Source organism: Pristis pectinata, chromosome 10 (assembly GCF_009764475.1).
Source record: "Pristis pectinata isolate sPriPec2 chromosome 10, sPriPec2.1.pri, whole genome shotgun sequence".
In the NCBI taxonomy this organism is placed as follows: Eukaryota; Metazoa; Chordata; class Chondrichthyes; order Rhinopristiformes; family Pristidae; genus Pristis; species Pristis pectinata.
Window position 1 is genome coordinate 56,416,888 of NC_067414.1, and position 16,587 is coordinate 56,433,474.

Here is a 16,587-nt window from a genome sequence, read left to right on the forward strand (position 1 = left end):
CAGAAAACAGAAAAAGAGTATATTTTTAGATGATGACAAATTGGGAAATATGTTCAAAAAGTCCTGGGTGTCCTTGAATACAAATCACTAACATTAATATGGAAATGTAGTAAGCAGTTAAAAGGAGAAATGGTATGCCTTTTATTCTGAGAGGATTTCAGTATAGGAGTAAAGAGATCCTACTACAATTACGTTGGGCCTCAATGGACACCCTAGCTAGAGTATTATGTACAGTTTTGGTTTTCTTCTCTAAAGGCAGGATATACTTATGGAGGAAGTGCAATGAAAAAACACCAGACTAGTTCTAGTGATGGGACAGGGGGTGGGGGGATGGAGGTTTGATATCTAAGGAGAAATTGAATAGATTAGGCCCGTATTCCCCTGAGTTTAGAAAAATGAGAGGAGATGCCATTGTAACTTTAAAAACTCCTGAAGCTCAGCAGGGAGGATGTTTCCCCAGACTGAGGAGTTGAGAACTAGAGGTCACGGTCTCAGAATGAGGGGTAGGTCATTTAGGAATGAGAGGAGGATAAATTTCTCTACCCCAGATGGATGTGAAGGCTCAGTCATTTAGTTCATTCAAAACGAAAGACTGTTAGCTTTAGAGTTGTATGGCACAGAAGCAGGCTATTCAGCCCACTGAGGCTGTGCCGATCATCAAGCATCCTTGTACATTCATCCTACACTAATTCCATTTTATTCAATCCCTGTACCACTGTTCCCATTAACTTTAGCCCCCGCGCCCCCTCCAGATTCTACCACTTCACTACACAGTAGTGACTGATTAACCAGCCGACTCGAATACAGGAAGAAGCCAGAGTACCCCAAGGAAGCCTGTACGGTCACAAGTATAACATTCAACTCCACATTGACAACACATGAGATCAGATTTAAATGCCAGGTCTATGCATGCTGATCCCTATGTGCACTCCTCCAGCTGTGTGTCTCCTTTCCGGGTTGGGTGTCTATATCAGAGGCTCAGCATGTGAAAGAAAGAGTGTTGATGTATGCTGCAGTGAGTAGGGTGGCACTTGGCACTGATGGCCCAGTCATTAAAAAATCCACTAATACCATGAAAACATAATTTAGTTGGTATATATGTGTATGTGTTAAAAGAAATCTTTTAATCCTGATTTTCAAGCTGGGAGCAAACCTTAAGAGTGACTTTGCTAAAGGTGACTTTCTACCACTGTTACGGACTCAGTGAAAGTCCCTTTAAGATAGAGAATGTGTGTGTATGTGTGTGTGGGGTCGTGCTTACGTCAATAGAAGATAAAGGACGTAATGACGTTGTTGAAGAAGAAGAGAGAGAGAGAGAGAAGGGAGAGAGACACCAGCCTGCTAGTTTTCTCTATCGATGGATGAGAAACAATAACTGTGTCTGCCACTGAAATCCATGTATGGAAAAGTTGGAAGTAATCCGGTGGAGTTCACTTTGTTGCTGACCTGTAGAAGGAAACAGGTATTTGTGTGTGGACGACCACGGTTCGGATGCTTTTCGGGGTGAGGAAGTCACTACCGAGTAAACACTGGAGTGTCGTTTGGGTTCCATCGTGGAACATTTGGATTTCGTATGTACTCTCTCTATGTTTTTCTACATCAACATCTTATCTTCAGACAACGGTGGTTGTTGAAGAAGCCCTTGCTCATGTTTCACCTTATGGCTTACTGAACTTTAAGAACCATTCCGGAACTGGGAGTTTTGGACTTTGTCACACACACACACAAAGAGTTTAGTTTTGGGGTTAACGTTCGAGGTTTAACATTCTTGAATTCTAACATACTAACATTTTTACTTTTATTTTACGTATTATCATAAGTAGTGATTAATAAAATAGTTTTTAACACTGAATCAGGCTCAGTGTGTTTCTTTTGTTGCTGGTTCGTGACACCACTGCAATCTCAATGCATACTTACTTCAGTAATGTCTTAGTTTGAAAAGAGTTAATGTTCATTCAACAAAAGGGGTTCCTCTTTCATGTGCTGCATCTAATCAGGCATCAGGAGAGCAAATGACTAATCTGAGCTGCACTGGTACAACAGAGCACCATCAGCCTTCTGTTTATCCTTCTTTTCAAGCTGAGTTTGGCATAGTTCACATTTTTTGCCAGTATTAGAAAATACTATTGCCAAATGAGGTGCATTAATTTTACATTATTCATTTTCTGTGGACAGCCCCAGGGATTTGGCAAGAAGCAGGCTCATCTGTCGGGATCATCTTTAATTTAAGACCAGCTTTGGATGATTAGCCCTGAATATTTTCTAAAACAAGAGGTTGCCTTGCATGGATTAATTGAAATCCAACTGAATGGTCGTGAGGAATGACTTTATGTGATAGCAGAATAGCAACAGCATTGCATGAGAAATTTTTCTAATCAGAAATTTGTGAGTATTATATAACTTCAAATGGTAGACTTTAAAATATTGATATTGGCTATCAAGAAGCTCCAAAGGTTCAGCCCCTTGTCATGCTGGGCCATGCAATTGGGCTGAAATAATTTTCATGTTGGTGTTCATGGGATGTCATGGGGATCAGTGCTGGGGCCCGGTGTGGATGTGATGGGCTGAATAGTTGCCTGTAACATCATTCCTATGATAATTCTTTGGATGAAAGTACTTGGTGCTTAGCTGTCAATACAAATGAAGGTGTGAAAGTTACAAGGAAGACTCAGGCAGTAAAAGGAGAGGTTAAGTGAGTAAGCAGAACAATGGCAGATGGAATAGGGAGTACTTTAGCAGGTAACATAGAAATGAATATTGCTTAACAAATGAGGCTGTTGTGTGCTTGTGTTCAAAGCTATCATTATCCTCCAAGTAATAGAGAAAGTTTGCATATAGTTAGCATATATTACATGGTAGGTAATAGCAAGACGAATAGGTTGTTGCAAGGGGATGAAGTACAAATATTGGGAAGTTTTGCAGCAATTGTACAGAGTGTTAGACAGACCAGACCTGGAATACTGTGCAATTTTAATCTATTTTATAAGGAGGAATATATTGCACTGCGGGCAGTTCAGAGAAGGTTCTTTGAACTTGGGATAAAGGGGTTGGCTTACGAAGGAAGGCTGAGAAGGTTTGCTGTACTCATTGGAGTTTAGGAGAAAGAGTGGGAATTTTGTTGAAATAGTTAAGGTTTTAAAGGGGTTTGGCAGGATAGATTCTGAAAGAGTGTTTACCGTGGGGTGAGTGTGTTGAACTAGGTGTGTTGAAAACTGAGAATAAGGAGTTGCCCATTTAAGACGACAAGGATGAATTTCTTTGAGGGTAAGAATGTTGCCAGGACTTGAGGGACTGAGTTATAGGGAGAGGTTGGACCAGCTAGGACTTTTTTCCTTAGAGTGTAGGAGACTGTGAGGTGATCTTACAGATGTGTATAAAATAATGAGGGGCATAGATAGGTTGAATGCAGTTGGTCTTTTTCCCAGGGTTGGGGAACCAAGAACTGGAGGGCATAGGTGTAAGCTGAGAGGGGAAAGATTTAATAGGAACTTGAGGAGCAACTTTATCTTTACATAGAGGGTGATAAGTATATAGAATGAGCTGCCTGAGAAAGTGGTTGATGCAGCTACAATAACAACTTTTAAAAGACAGTTGGACAGGTACATAGACATAGGAAAGGTTTAGAAGGTTATGAGCCAAATGCAAGCAAATGGGACTAGCTTGGATGGGGTATCTTGGTTGGCATGGACCAGTTGAGCTGAAGGGCCTCTTTTCATGCTGTATGACTTCATGACTTTGTGACTTATGAATCTTTTGAATTCTCTAATCCAGAGTGCTGGAGAGCCAGATTCTTTGACTGTATTTAAGGCTGAATTAGACATTTTTGCTTTGTGCATTAGTTTAGGGTTATGGGGATCAGGTAGGAAAATGGAGCTGATTTCAGCCATTATCTTATTGCATGACTGAGCAATCTTGGGGCCACATGGCCTTCTGATCCTACTTTCTAATTCATATTAATAAAAATGTTCATGTTTTTCTAGGGCACAATGCAAGTGTGATTGGCCCAAGCTAAAGGAGACTAACTTGGTTTTGTCATTATACATAATAAACTTACTTCGTTGCCAGTATCTGCAACAATAAAAAAAATTAGCAGTTATGTCAGTGAAGCATAAACAGGAATTAAGTTTTGTTGTATTTATCTTGTCTGGTTGGCTCAGTTGCAAACACATTTGCCTTAGCATCATAGAATGTTGTGATTTTGTAGACAGTTTAGCACTTGAGGCAATTATTTGCTGCTGCTCCAATTCTGAGAGGTGGCTGCAGTGTTTAATACCTCATCCAACACGTGCAACTTAAATAGATGACAAGTAAGGAGAACTTCCCATGATAGTGCATAAATAATTAACATCAATGTTATCTTTAACGTATGATACAGGTCACTTCACAGAAACATTATCAAAAGATGTGGCAGTGTATCACATGAGCTGATATTAGGGCGGAAGGCCAGAGGTAGGCTTAGGCAATGTTTTGAAGGTGGAAAGCTGAAACAACAGAGGTTCAGGGAAGGGATTCCAAGATTAAATAACTGAAGGCATAGCTGTTTTTGGTGGGGCAATTCAAATGTGGGGATGATCATTCAGCCAGAATTAGAAGAGTGCTGTTATCTTGGGTTCAAGGATTGGAGGATATTAGATACAAGGAGGGTTGAGACAAGAAAATGATTTGAAAACAGGAGTGAGGACTTTAAATTTGAAGCTTTGTTTAACTGGCAGGCTTTGTTGGTCAATGAGAGGTTGCCCAGGAATTCATTGGAAATCTCAAGGAGGAAGAAGGTGTCATGGGTTTTTGCAGATGATTTCATACAGTCAGGTAATGTTTTATAGGTGGAAATCAGAGCGGATAAGTGGTCCAAAGCTTAACCCTGTGAGACAACTCTCAGAGTGTGCTGTTCAGTCTTCAGTTCCTAGTTTATGCTTGCTAAGAGATGGAAGTAAGGTATTTTGTGTTGGAATGCTGCAGTTGGCTTGAGGGCTTAAGGGCTAGTCAGCTGGGCCTTTGTTCGTGGTTAACCTGTAGTGACATCTGCAGAAATATGCAAGTGATTTAAATGTACTTCAGTGTTACTTAAAAAAGAGCTTGTAGCATTCTGTGACAGAAGCGTTTACTGCTTTTTAGAGAAGGAAATACAATTGTAAATTTTGTTTACAACTGAGTTTTTAAAAAAAAATGTTGTAAGACCACTATGGAATTGTTTTGCTGATTGAATTTCTGAATTGTGTTTCCTTGTTTTTCTTAATCCAGGCTTTATCCACTTTGGATTCCACTACATTAATGTATCCTTTCTTTTATCGACCGATGTTTGAGGTCTTGGAAGATGGATGGCATTCCTTCCTTCCAGAGCACGAGTTCACTTTGCTTTCTGCGATGGTGAGTTCACACTTTCAAAAGAAAGTTTGGTTACATATTCAATATATGCATTTGTTGTAACTTTTTATCTGCTTTGAGATTTTTCCAAGGTGTGGATTCCTGTGGCATTTGTAAAGAGATTTTTGATGGAGACTTCAATGCAGGATTGTTCTTTGATTGAATTTAAATTTGAAAATTAATATTGCAGCGTTATAACATTGTTTAATATGCTGTGTGATCTAATTTATTATAGAATTGTTAAATATTTAATTATTATCAATGGAAGATGAGTGTTTCTCGGCCACTATAACGATATTTGTATATTTAAAAAAAACCTGTAACAAATGATACTAACCTTGGATTGTACATTCTATTTAGACAATAAAACAGAGCAGAATTAGGCCATTCAGCCCATCGAGTCTGCTCTGCCATTTGATTGTGGCTGATTTACTTTTGCCTCTCAACCCCCTTCTCCCTGTAACCTTTGACTCCCTTACTAATAGAGAACCTATTAACCTCCGTTTTAAATGTACCCAGTGACTTGGCAAACACAGCCATCTGTGGCAATGCATTCCACAGATTCACCACCCTCTGGCTCAAGAAATGCCCCTTCATCTGTGTTCCAAAGGGACATCCTTCTATTCTGAGACTGTGCCCTCTGGTCCTAGAATCTCCCACAACTGGAAACATCCTCTCCATGTCCACTCTATCCAGGCCTTTCAATATTCTTTCTTTTTCAATCTTTTTATTAGTTTTCAAATTAATACAGATTAATATATCAATGTTTTTACATGTAATACAAAGAGATCAGGAGAACAATGACATGGATAATCATCAAGAACAATAAAGTATAAAAAAAATCTGTAGATCCAACGATCTGTTAGTGAATGAATATAATATAAAAGAAAAAGATTTATTATAAAATATAACAGGAAAAAAATCCCCAAAACAATAAGAAAAATTATAAACAGTATATCAAACCAAACTAAGCTAAAGAAAAAAAAATTCAAAACAACAACAGAGAAAAAAGACTGGACTAAAATTTCTCAATAGAAACAGAGCAATATTATGTCATCAACTCCGTTCCTCTAAGTTGAAAGGTTATTATAAGGGGATCTATATCATGTGAAAATATTGAATAAATGGACTCCAAACTTCCTCAAATTTAAGCGAAGGATCAACAGTACCACTCCTAATTTTTTCCAAGTTTAAACATGATATAGTTTGAGAGAACCATTGAAAAGTAGTAGGGGGTATTGGATCCTTTCACTTAAGCAAAATGGATCGTTTAGCCATTAATGTAACAAAGGCAATCATATGGTTAGCGGAGGCAGATAGATGGCCAGATTCTATCCTTGGTAAACCAAAAACTGCAGTGATAGGATGAGGTTGTAAATCAATCTTCAATACATTTGAAATAATGTTAAAAATATCTTTCCAATATTTTTCCAAAAGAGGACAGGACCAAAACTTATGTGTCAAAGAAGCCACATTCGATTTACATCTGTCACATATAGGATTTATATAATGATAAAAACGAGCTAGCTTATCTTTTGACATATGGGTCCTGTGAACTACCTTAAGCTGTATCAAAGAATGTCTGGCACAAATTGAAGATGTATTAACTAAATGAAGAATTTTCTTCCAAGTCTCTGTAGGTATAGATGTCTGGAGTTCACTTTCCCATTCATTCTTAATTTTGTCCAGTGGTTCTGAATGAATTTTCATAATTAAATCATAAATTATTGCTATCAAGCCCTTCTGACAAGGATTAAAACCAAAAATTTTTTCCGTAATTTCAGTTTTGTAAGGTATGGGAAAAGAGGGTATAGTAGCTTTTAAAAAAAATTTCTAATTTGCAAATATCGAAAAAAGTGTGATCTAGGCAAATTGTATTTGTTAGACAATTGTTCAAAAGATGAAAAACAGTTATCAATGAATAAATCACGAAAACATACTATTCCCTTCCTTTTCCATATGGAAAAAGCTGAGTCAACTCTGGATGGATGAAAGAAAAAATTAGATTGAATGGGACTTGATAGATTAAATTTATTCAATCCAAAAAATTTACGAAATTGAAACCATATTCGTATTGTATGTTTAACAATTGGGTTAATCATATGTTTACTTAATTTAGTAAGTGCAAAAGGGAGTGGAGCTCCTAAAATAGAAACTAATGAAAATTCAAGTACTGATTGGGACTCAAGGTGTACCCATTTGCAGCGTTGAATTAGATCTGAATCTTGTATCCAAAAAATTAAATATCTAATATTGATTGCCCAATAATATAATCTAAAGTTAGGCAAGGCCATACCACCATCCTTTTTTAGTTTTTGTAAATATTTCTCACTTAAGCTTGGGTTTTTATTCTGCCAGATATATGAAAGAATTTTAGAATCAATAGTGTGAAAAAAAGATTTCAGAACAAAAGTTGGAATCGCTTGAAATAGATATAAAAATTTTGGTAAAATATTCATCTTGACCGCATTAATTTGGCCTACCAATGATAGAGATAGTGGGGACCATTTAGTAAGTAATTGTTTAACATGGTCAATTAAAGGCAGTAGATTAGTTTTAAGTAAGTCCTTGTGTCTCTTAGTAATTTTAACATCTAAATACATAAAATAGTCAGTTACCAATCTAAAAGGTAATTGGCTATAGATTGGAATTTGCATATTTAATGGAAAAAGTTCACCCTTATTAAAATTTAAACTATAGCCAGAAAAAACACTGAACTGATCTAATAGTGATAGTATTGCGGGGATAGATTCCTCCAGATTAGAAATATAAAGTAACAGGTCGTCTGCGTAAAGAGATATCTTATGAATCTTCTGTCCACCAGTAATACCACATATATTTGAAGAATCCCGAAGTGCAATAGCCAAGGGTTCTAAAGCAATATCAAATAATAAAGGGCTTAACGGGCAGCCTTGTCTAGTACCTCAAAAAAGCCTAAACAAAGGAGATCTTTGATTATTAGTAAGTATTGAAGCCATAGGTGCATAATAAATCATTTTAATCACAGATATAAATTTAGGACTAAAATTGAATTTTTGTAGTGTACTGAATAGATATTCCCATTCGACTCTGTCAAACACCTTTTCAACATCTAGTGAAACAACACATTCTGGAATTTGGGATGAAGGTGTATATATAATATTCATTAATCTCCTAATGTTAAAATGTAGGTAACGATTCTGAATAAATCCTGTCTGGTCTTCAGAGATAATTTGTGGAAGAACCTTTTCCAATCTAAAGACCAATATTTTGGAAAATATTCTTGAATCTACATTTAATAAAGAAATAGGTCTATAAGATGCACAATCAGTGGGATCTTTATCCTTTTTAAGAATTAAAGAAATAGTTGCATCATAGAAAGATTGTGGTAGTTTACCCACTGATAGGGCATCTTTAAAAATTTTGGCTAACCAGGGAACAAGAATATCAGAAAAGGATTTTAAAAAATTGAGCTGTGTATCCGTCAGGGCCGGGTGCTTTACCCGAATTCATTGAAAATATTACTTTCTTTATTTCTTCCTCTGAAATGGGAGCATCTAATATAGAGCGTTCATTTAAAGATAATTGGGGAATCTTCAAATCTCTTAAAAATTCATGTATTAAAGTAGGATCCTCAGGGGATTCTAATTGGTATAAAAAAGAATAAAATTCTTGAAAGGATTTGTTAATTTGAACTTGATCTATCGTGTAGGTACTATCTGGTTTACGAATTTTATTAATCTGACGTTTAGATATAGTAGCTTTCAATTGGTTGGCCAATAATTTACCAGATTTGTCACCATGTATATAAAGTTGACTTTTGTTTTTAAGTAGTAGATTTTCAATCGAAGATGTTAATAATAAACTATGTTGTAATTGGAGTTCTGTTCTCTTTTTAAAAAGCTCCAGATTAGGAGTAACAGAATATATTTTATCGATTTCTTTAATCTTGTCGGCTAATGTACATATTTCATTATTAGTTCGTTTTTTCAATCCAGCGGAATATGAAATAATTTGACCATGAATGTATGCTTTAAACGTATCCCATATTATCCCACTGGAAATTTCTTCAGTAAAATTAGTTAAAAAGAAAAGTGAAATCTGTTCTTTAATAAATCGGACAAAATCTAAGTCTTGTAATAGTGAAGGGTTAAATCGCCATTGTCTGATGTCAAAGGATACATCTGGTAATTTAATTGATAATCTCAATGGTGCATGATCAGAACTGGCAATTGCATCGTATTTGCAGTCCCTAGTAAGTGGAGCTAATCTAGCATCAATAAAAAAATAATCAATCCTCAAGTAATTATGGTAGACATGAGAAAAGAATGAAAATTCTTTATCAAATGGGTGTAGAAATCTCCAAACATCTAAGATTCCGGATTCAACCAAAAAGGAATTAACAAAGACAGCAGATTTGTTTGGAAGTGTAGGATTTGACACAGATCTATCCATCGAAGGGTTTAGACAGCAGTTAAAATCTCCACCCATAATCAGAGTGTATTCGTTTAAATTAGGAAATAATGCAAACAAATGTTTAAAAAATTCAGGGTTATCTACATTGGGTGCATAAACATTAACCGTAACAACTTTTTTATTATGAAGTAGACCAGTGATTAATAAAAATCTACCATTTGGGTCTGATATTGTCTCATGATGGACAAACGAAATTGAGGAGTCTATAAAAATAGAGACTCCTTTCAACTTTGCTTGTGAATTCGAATGGAACTGTTGACCCCTCCAAAATCTAAAAAAAATGTTGATTATCTTTCTTCCTGGTGTGAGTCTCCTGAACAAAAATGATCTGAGCATTTAATCTATGAAAAACTTTAAAAATCTTCTTGCGTTTAAGCAAATTGTTTAAGCCGTTAACATTCCATGAAATAAAATTAAAAGTCTTATCCATTTTAACAGATTAAAAAACATGGTATGTAAAGGGTTAATCTTGGTATATACAGATCTTACCAACAGGAAGAAGTAAAAAAGTTCAAAGAGGAAACGGATATGACGACGATTTAGGAAAATTTGTAGTTTAAGGCCTTTCAATATTCAGTAGGCTTCAATGAGCTCTCCCCCTCATCCTTCTAAACTCCAGTGAGTACAGGCCCAAAGCTATCAAATGTTTCTCGTACGTTAACCCTTTCATTCCTGAGATCATTCTTGTAAACCTCCTCTGGACCTTCTCCATTGCCAGCATATTCTTCCTTAGATATGGGGCCCAAAACTGCTCACAATAATCCAAATGTGGTCTGACCAGCACCTTATAAAGCCTCAGCATTATACCCTTGCTTTTATATTCTAGACCTTTCTAAATGAATTCTAACATTGCATTTGCCTTCCTTACTACTGACTCAACCGTCAAGTTAACCTTTAGGGAATCCTGCATTAGGTCTCCCAAGTCCCTTTGCACCTCCAATTCCTGAATTCACTCCCCGTTTAGAAAATAGTCTACGCCTTTTATTCCTTCTACCAAAGTGCATAACCATACACTTCCCTACACTGTATTCCATCTGCCACTTCTTTGCCCATTCTCCCAACCTGTACAAGTCCTTCTGCACTTTCCCTGCTTCCTCAACACTACCTGCCCCTCCACCTATCTTTGTATCATCCGCAAACTTGGCCACAAAGCCATCAATTCCATCATCTGGATCATTAACATATAACGTGAAAAGTAGTGGACCCAACACCAACCCCTGTGGAACACCACTAGTCACTGGCAGCCAACCAGAAAAGACCCCTTTTATTCCCACTCGTTGCCTTCTGCCAGTCAGCCAATCTTCTATCTATGCTAGTATCATGGGTTACTATCTTGTTTAGGAGCCTCATGTGCAGCACCTTGTCAAAGACATTCTGAAAATTCAAGTAAGCAGCATCCACTGACTCTCCTTTGTCTATCCTGCTTGTTACTTCAAAGAATTCCAACAGATTTCAGGCAAGATTTGCCCTTAAGGAAACTGTGTTGACTTTGGCCTATTTTATCATGTGCTTCCAAGTATCCGGAAACTTTAACCTTAATAATGGACTCTAACATCTCACCAACCACTGAAGTCAGGCTAACTGGCCTATAATTTCCTGTCTTTTGCCTCCTTCCCTCCTCAAAGAGTGGAGTGACATTTGTGATTTTCTGGTCCTCTGGAACCATTCCCGAATCTAGTGATTCTTGAAAGATCGCTACTAATGCCTCCACAATCTCTTTAGCTACCTCTTTTAGAACCCAGTCCATCTGGTCCACGTGACTTATTCACCTTCAGACCATTCAGCTTCCTAAGCACCTTCTCCTTAGTAATAGTGTCTACACTCACTTCTGCCCCCTTGACTCTCACTAATTTCTGGCACATTGCTGGTGTCTTCCACAATGAAGACTGATGCAAAATACTTATTCAGTTCATCCGCCATTTCTTTGTTCCACATTGCTACTTCTCCAGTGTCATTTTCTGGCAGTCCGATGTCCACTCTTGCCTGTTTTTCTCTTTATACATATGAAAAAACTGTTGGTATCCTCTTTTATATTATTGGCTAGCTTACCTTCATATTTCATCTTTTCTCCCCTTATTGCTTTTTTTAGTTGCCTTCTGTTGTTTTTTTTTAAAAGCTTCCCAATTCTCTTGCTTCTCACTAATTTTTGCAACATCACATGCCTTCTCTTTTGCTTTTATGCTGTCTTTGACTTCCCTTATCAGCCACGGTTGCCTCATCCTCCCTTTAGAATGCTGCTGCTTTGGGATGAGCTGATCCTGGGTCTTCCGAATTACTCAGAAATGCCTGCCATTACTGCTGTGCCGTCAACCTTGCTAGGGTCCCCATCCAATCAACTTTGATCAGCTCTTTTCTCATGCCTCTGTAGTTATCTTTACTTAACTGTAATACAGATACATCTGATTTTAGTTTCTCCCTTTAGAACTGCAGGGTGAATTCTGTCATATTATGATCACTGCCTCCTAAGGTTTCCTTTACCTTAAGCTCCCTGGTTCATTGCACAACACCAAATCCAGAATTGCCTTTTCCTCAGTGGGCTCAACGACAAGCTGCTCTAAAAAGCCACCTCGTAGGCATTCTACAAATTTCTTCTCTTGGGATCCAGTACCAATCTGATTTTCCCAGTCTACCTGCATATTGAAGTCCTCCATGAGCACTGTAACATTGCCCTTTTTACATGCATTTTCAATCTCCTGTGGTAATTTTTACCTCACATCCTGGCTACTATTCAGAGGCCTATATATATAAAACTCCCATCATGGTCTTCTTACCTTTTGCAGTTTCTTAACTCTACCCACAAGGATTCAACATCTTTTGATCCTATATCACTTCTTGCGAAGGATTTGACTTCATTTTTTTTTACCAAAAGAGCCACCCCACCCCCTCTGCCCACCTGTCTGTCTTTTCAATAGAATGTGTATCTTTGGATGTTTAGCTCCCAGTTGTGATCTTCTTTCAACCATGACTCTGTGATGGCCACAACGTCGTAACTGCCTATTTCTAAGTGCACTATGAGCTTATCTACCTTATTTCATATACTGTGTGCATTCAAATATAACACTTTCAGTTTTGTATTCACCAACCTTCTCAAATTTATCTCCATGTTTATTTAGCAGTGAGTGGGAAGTCGAACATTTCTGTGAAAACTCTAAGCAAAGAATGTAGAACTGTATAGGGAAGCAGGTACAAGATGTTGGTCTATTGTGGAGAATTGGCAAAGACCTGGTGGATCATGATGGACTGAGTTTTTGGGTTATGGGACCTTGTGGAAGAGGGTGGTGGTTTGGCTCTTGGAAAGTGCTGGCTAGGGAGTCTGCTGAATAATTGGACTAATGGGGAAATGATTGCGAGGATCTCCCTCTGAAGGAATGAGAGCAGCATGTATCCCGTAGGCAGTGGTGGTTGCTGTTTCAGTAATTGGACAAAGGCATGTTTGTGGGTGAGTTAGGAGATGTGCGTGATACAGTGGGAAGAAAAATAAATGAAGTTGTAAGATGGAACCCAGTTCCAGGCCTTTGTACTGGATCAAAAGAAATTAAGTGTTTTTAATGTCACTTCAACATTTACCTGGCTTAGGCAGAGCAGCTGCTCCAAAAGTGGCTGAATTGCACATACCACTGGTAATGTTACTGTGATATAAATTCTTTGCTGCCAAGTATGGGAAGAGAATGTTTCTGCCCAGTTGTTCTATTTGTCTGAAATAGATGAAGCTTTGCTGTCTTTTGAAAGCATACAGCATTTTTAAGCTTTGTTTGCCACCAGCATGCTTCTATAAGCAGTTAGTCATGAAATTGTTTTTAAAAAGAAGTGTGATCTTGGTAATAGGACAGGAGCTTCTTTGTTGGATTGTCCAAGTTTGGTTTGACTCTTTATTTCAAAAGGATTATTTTTATTAAATTTTTGGGTTGAGGGAAAACCTGCATAATACTTTTAAAGCTATAAAGAATGCTAATTTTTCTGCATGAATTCAAAGCTGTTTCTTTGCAAACATGTGTTCTCCAAAAACATTCACTGTGCAAAATGTAAGATGTGTAATCTTTCAGAAATATAAAAGTCTATTGATGTGAATCTTTTTAAATGTTGCAGTTGAGTTTTTTAATTTGAAAAAAGAGCATTTTGAATTAAAACTAACTTTGCTGTTCCTTCTATCAGACAGATGAATGGCGACTTAGTTACGTTAACAAAGATTTCACTGTCTGTCCATCCTATCCTCCCATTGTCACGGTGCCAAAGTCAATTGATGACGAGGTTCTGAAAAAAGTTGCTACATTTCGTCAAGGTGGTCGCTTCCCTGTCCTTAGCTACTATCATAAAAAGAACGGAATGGTGAGCACCTAAGATGGTTGTAGCTTTTGTATAGAAAAGTAAGCTTGAAAGCACACTAGGGACGGTCATGTTCCAACTATACCTACGTACGTCTTGCATTTATCAAAAGACTTGGGCTCTACAAACGTTTACAAATTTCATAAGATAATGTGTCACTAGGAAAAGTTTTCTTTAATCTAACTTCCAAATTGCTTTCAGTCCTGATGAAGGGTCTCGACCCGAAACGTTGACTGTTTATTTCCATCCATAGATGCTGCCTAACTTACTGAGTTCCTCCAACATTTTGTTTATGTTGTTCTAGATTCCAACATCTGCAGAATCTATTGTGCTCTTCCAGTATGCTTTTCCGGACTATATACCATTCTGAGATTGAATTTCTTCCAACAGATTCATCACTTGTATAAAATCTAGTTTGTAACTTAGACATTTTTCTGTACAATGGTAATTACTAATATATCTAGGTTGCAAAAATACTGGGTTCAGGGATACATCAGTTTTTGAGGAATTAAAAGCTGATTTGGGTATAGCTGATATAAAAAGTCCTGATAATGAAATGCATTGTGTTTGCTAAGCAGAAACTGGGTGTATCCAGCTTTTAAAAGATATGTGCACTTACACATTAGTCACTGCAGTTGTGAAATTCTATAAATATTTAATTTAGCTGTTGGGTTTTAGTATTCAATAGTTACTCACAAAGTTTTGAAATTTAGACTAAGGTTTAACAATTTTATAAAATGCTTATAAATCCACCCTAATTATAGTTAATGCTAAAATTTGAAGTAAGCTCTGGTATTGTTACAAGAATGTAAGATTTTGCAGTCCAATTGATATTTTTGTTTCTGAAGAGATCATGTCTAAAACCTCCTGTAGGTTTTATTGTCTGCTGGTCATTTATTGATCAGTCTAATAGCTTGTGCATTAAAAATGAGATGATCAGGCTGTGATACCTTCCTGCCTTTTTCTTTTATCTTCTCACTTTCTGCACAGCCATTTTGGTACTTGCCCTAGAATTCAATTATTTATCTGTTTTTTTTTGTTGGAGATATCTGGATTTGTTTTTCCTGTCTCCAGTGTTCAATCATTTATCTATTTGTTAAGTCTGAATTTGAGGAAAGAATTACATTTTATCAATTTTGTGTTGTAATCATATTAGATTCAAAATGAATTCCAGAGCATTTTAATGTGAAATACAGGTTCACCTTTTGAAAATACATTTAGAAAATTCCAAATTTTCAATGTAAAAACAGCAAAAGAAATGTGATTACAACATTGCTGGACTTTTTCCCCCAAGTGCTCTGCAGGCTAGTAGGTTGACTGTTGGTTCAGCATATATTAAATCAGAACAATGAGGATGCTTTCTCTTGCTGCGAAGACTTGTGAAGAATTCTTGGCTCCAAACATTAATGCTTTCACTTCGTGGAGTGAGCATCATCCTTAATGGGAAAACAATTACATGGGCCTCTTAACTCAGGCTACGTTTCGAAATACTGTACTTCCTGAATTTGCATCACAATCATTCTGCTGGTTGTGCCTTCATTTGCTAACACACCAAGCTCTGGAATTGCCACCCAAAATCTCTCTACCTTGGTTCTCCTTTTAAAATGTTCCTTAAATCTTGTTTATTTAACCAAGCTGTTGGTCTGCCATCTTAAATATCTCCTATAATAAAAGAGAAAATGCTAATGCATTAAGCAGTTTAGGCAACATTTGTGGAGCGAGAAATGGGAATCGCTTATGATTAGACTTTCATCAGAACTAGGAAGAATTAGAAACCAACAATACTAAGTTGTTCAGAAATCATGAGGAGTGGAGAGAATTAAAGGAATGTCTGTTATGGAGTGGAGATATGTTTCAAAATCAGTGAGTACAGCAAAGCTCAGATATTTATTTTAATTTCCAAACTATGACAGTAATGGTACCTTGCAGATGAATATTGCTCATCTCAGGGCTATTCTTCCTGGTCAAAGGTGTCTAAGAGTCCAAGTATCCAGTTAAAGAGGGAGGACTGAGAACATTTTAAATAAAGGAAATATTTCTGAACAAATTCTAACATAAGCAGATTAAGTGTTGAAGATTTCCCTCTAATATCTTTGATTTTTAAATTTGGGTTTTATTCAGTATTTTTAATAATTTAATGAAAATTTACCTTTCTTGTGGTTTTGTGTAACAGGAGAACATCAGATTTCTTTTGATTTCAGTAGGTTAAAGACATTAGTTGATTATGATAGTTTTCTAAGACCACTCAGAAATCTATATTAAAACAATTATATCAAATACTCAGTCTTCAGGGAATCCTTAATTAAAATTTCCCTGTTAAGCTATACTTAACTCATTTCAAAAAATACTTTAATTTCTCGAGGTTAATTGCTTAGATTAAATCTGATTTAATTATCATCAGTGATGGAATTGTTCTAAGCAATTTGGTTAGTTTACTTCAGAAGA

General features: G+C 36.7%; 1 protein-coding gene across 1 annotated transcript in view; it reads left to right on the forward strand.

Moving 5' to 3' along the window:
* mtmr9 (myotubularin related protein 9) overlaps positions 1-16,587 on the forward strand; it is a 56,103-nt gene that overhangs the window by 17,841 nt on the left and 21,675 nt on the right. The window contains exons 3-4 of the mRNA XM_052025200.1: positions 5,242-5,367; positions 13,972-14,145. Of these exons, the coding sequence (XP_051881160.1) occupies positions 5,242-5,367; positions 13,972-14,145 (300 nt within the window). The remainder of the gene's footprint in view (positions 1-5,241; positions 5,368-13,971; positions 14,146-16,587) is intronic.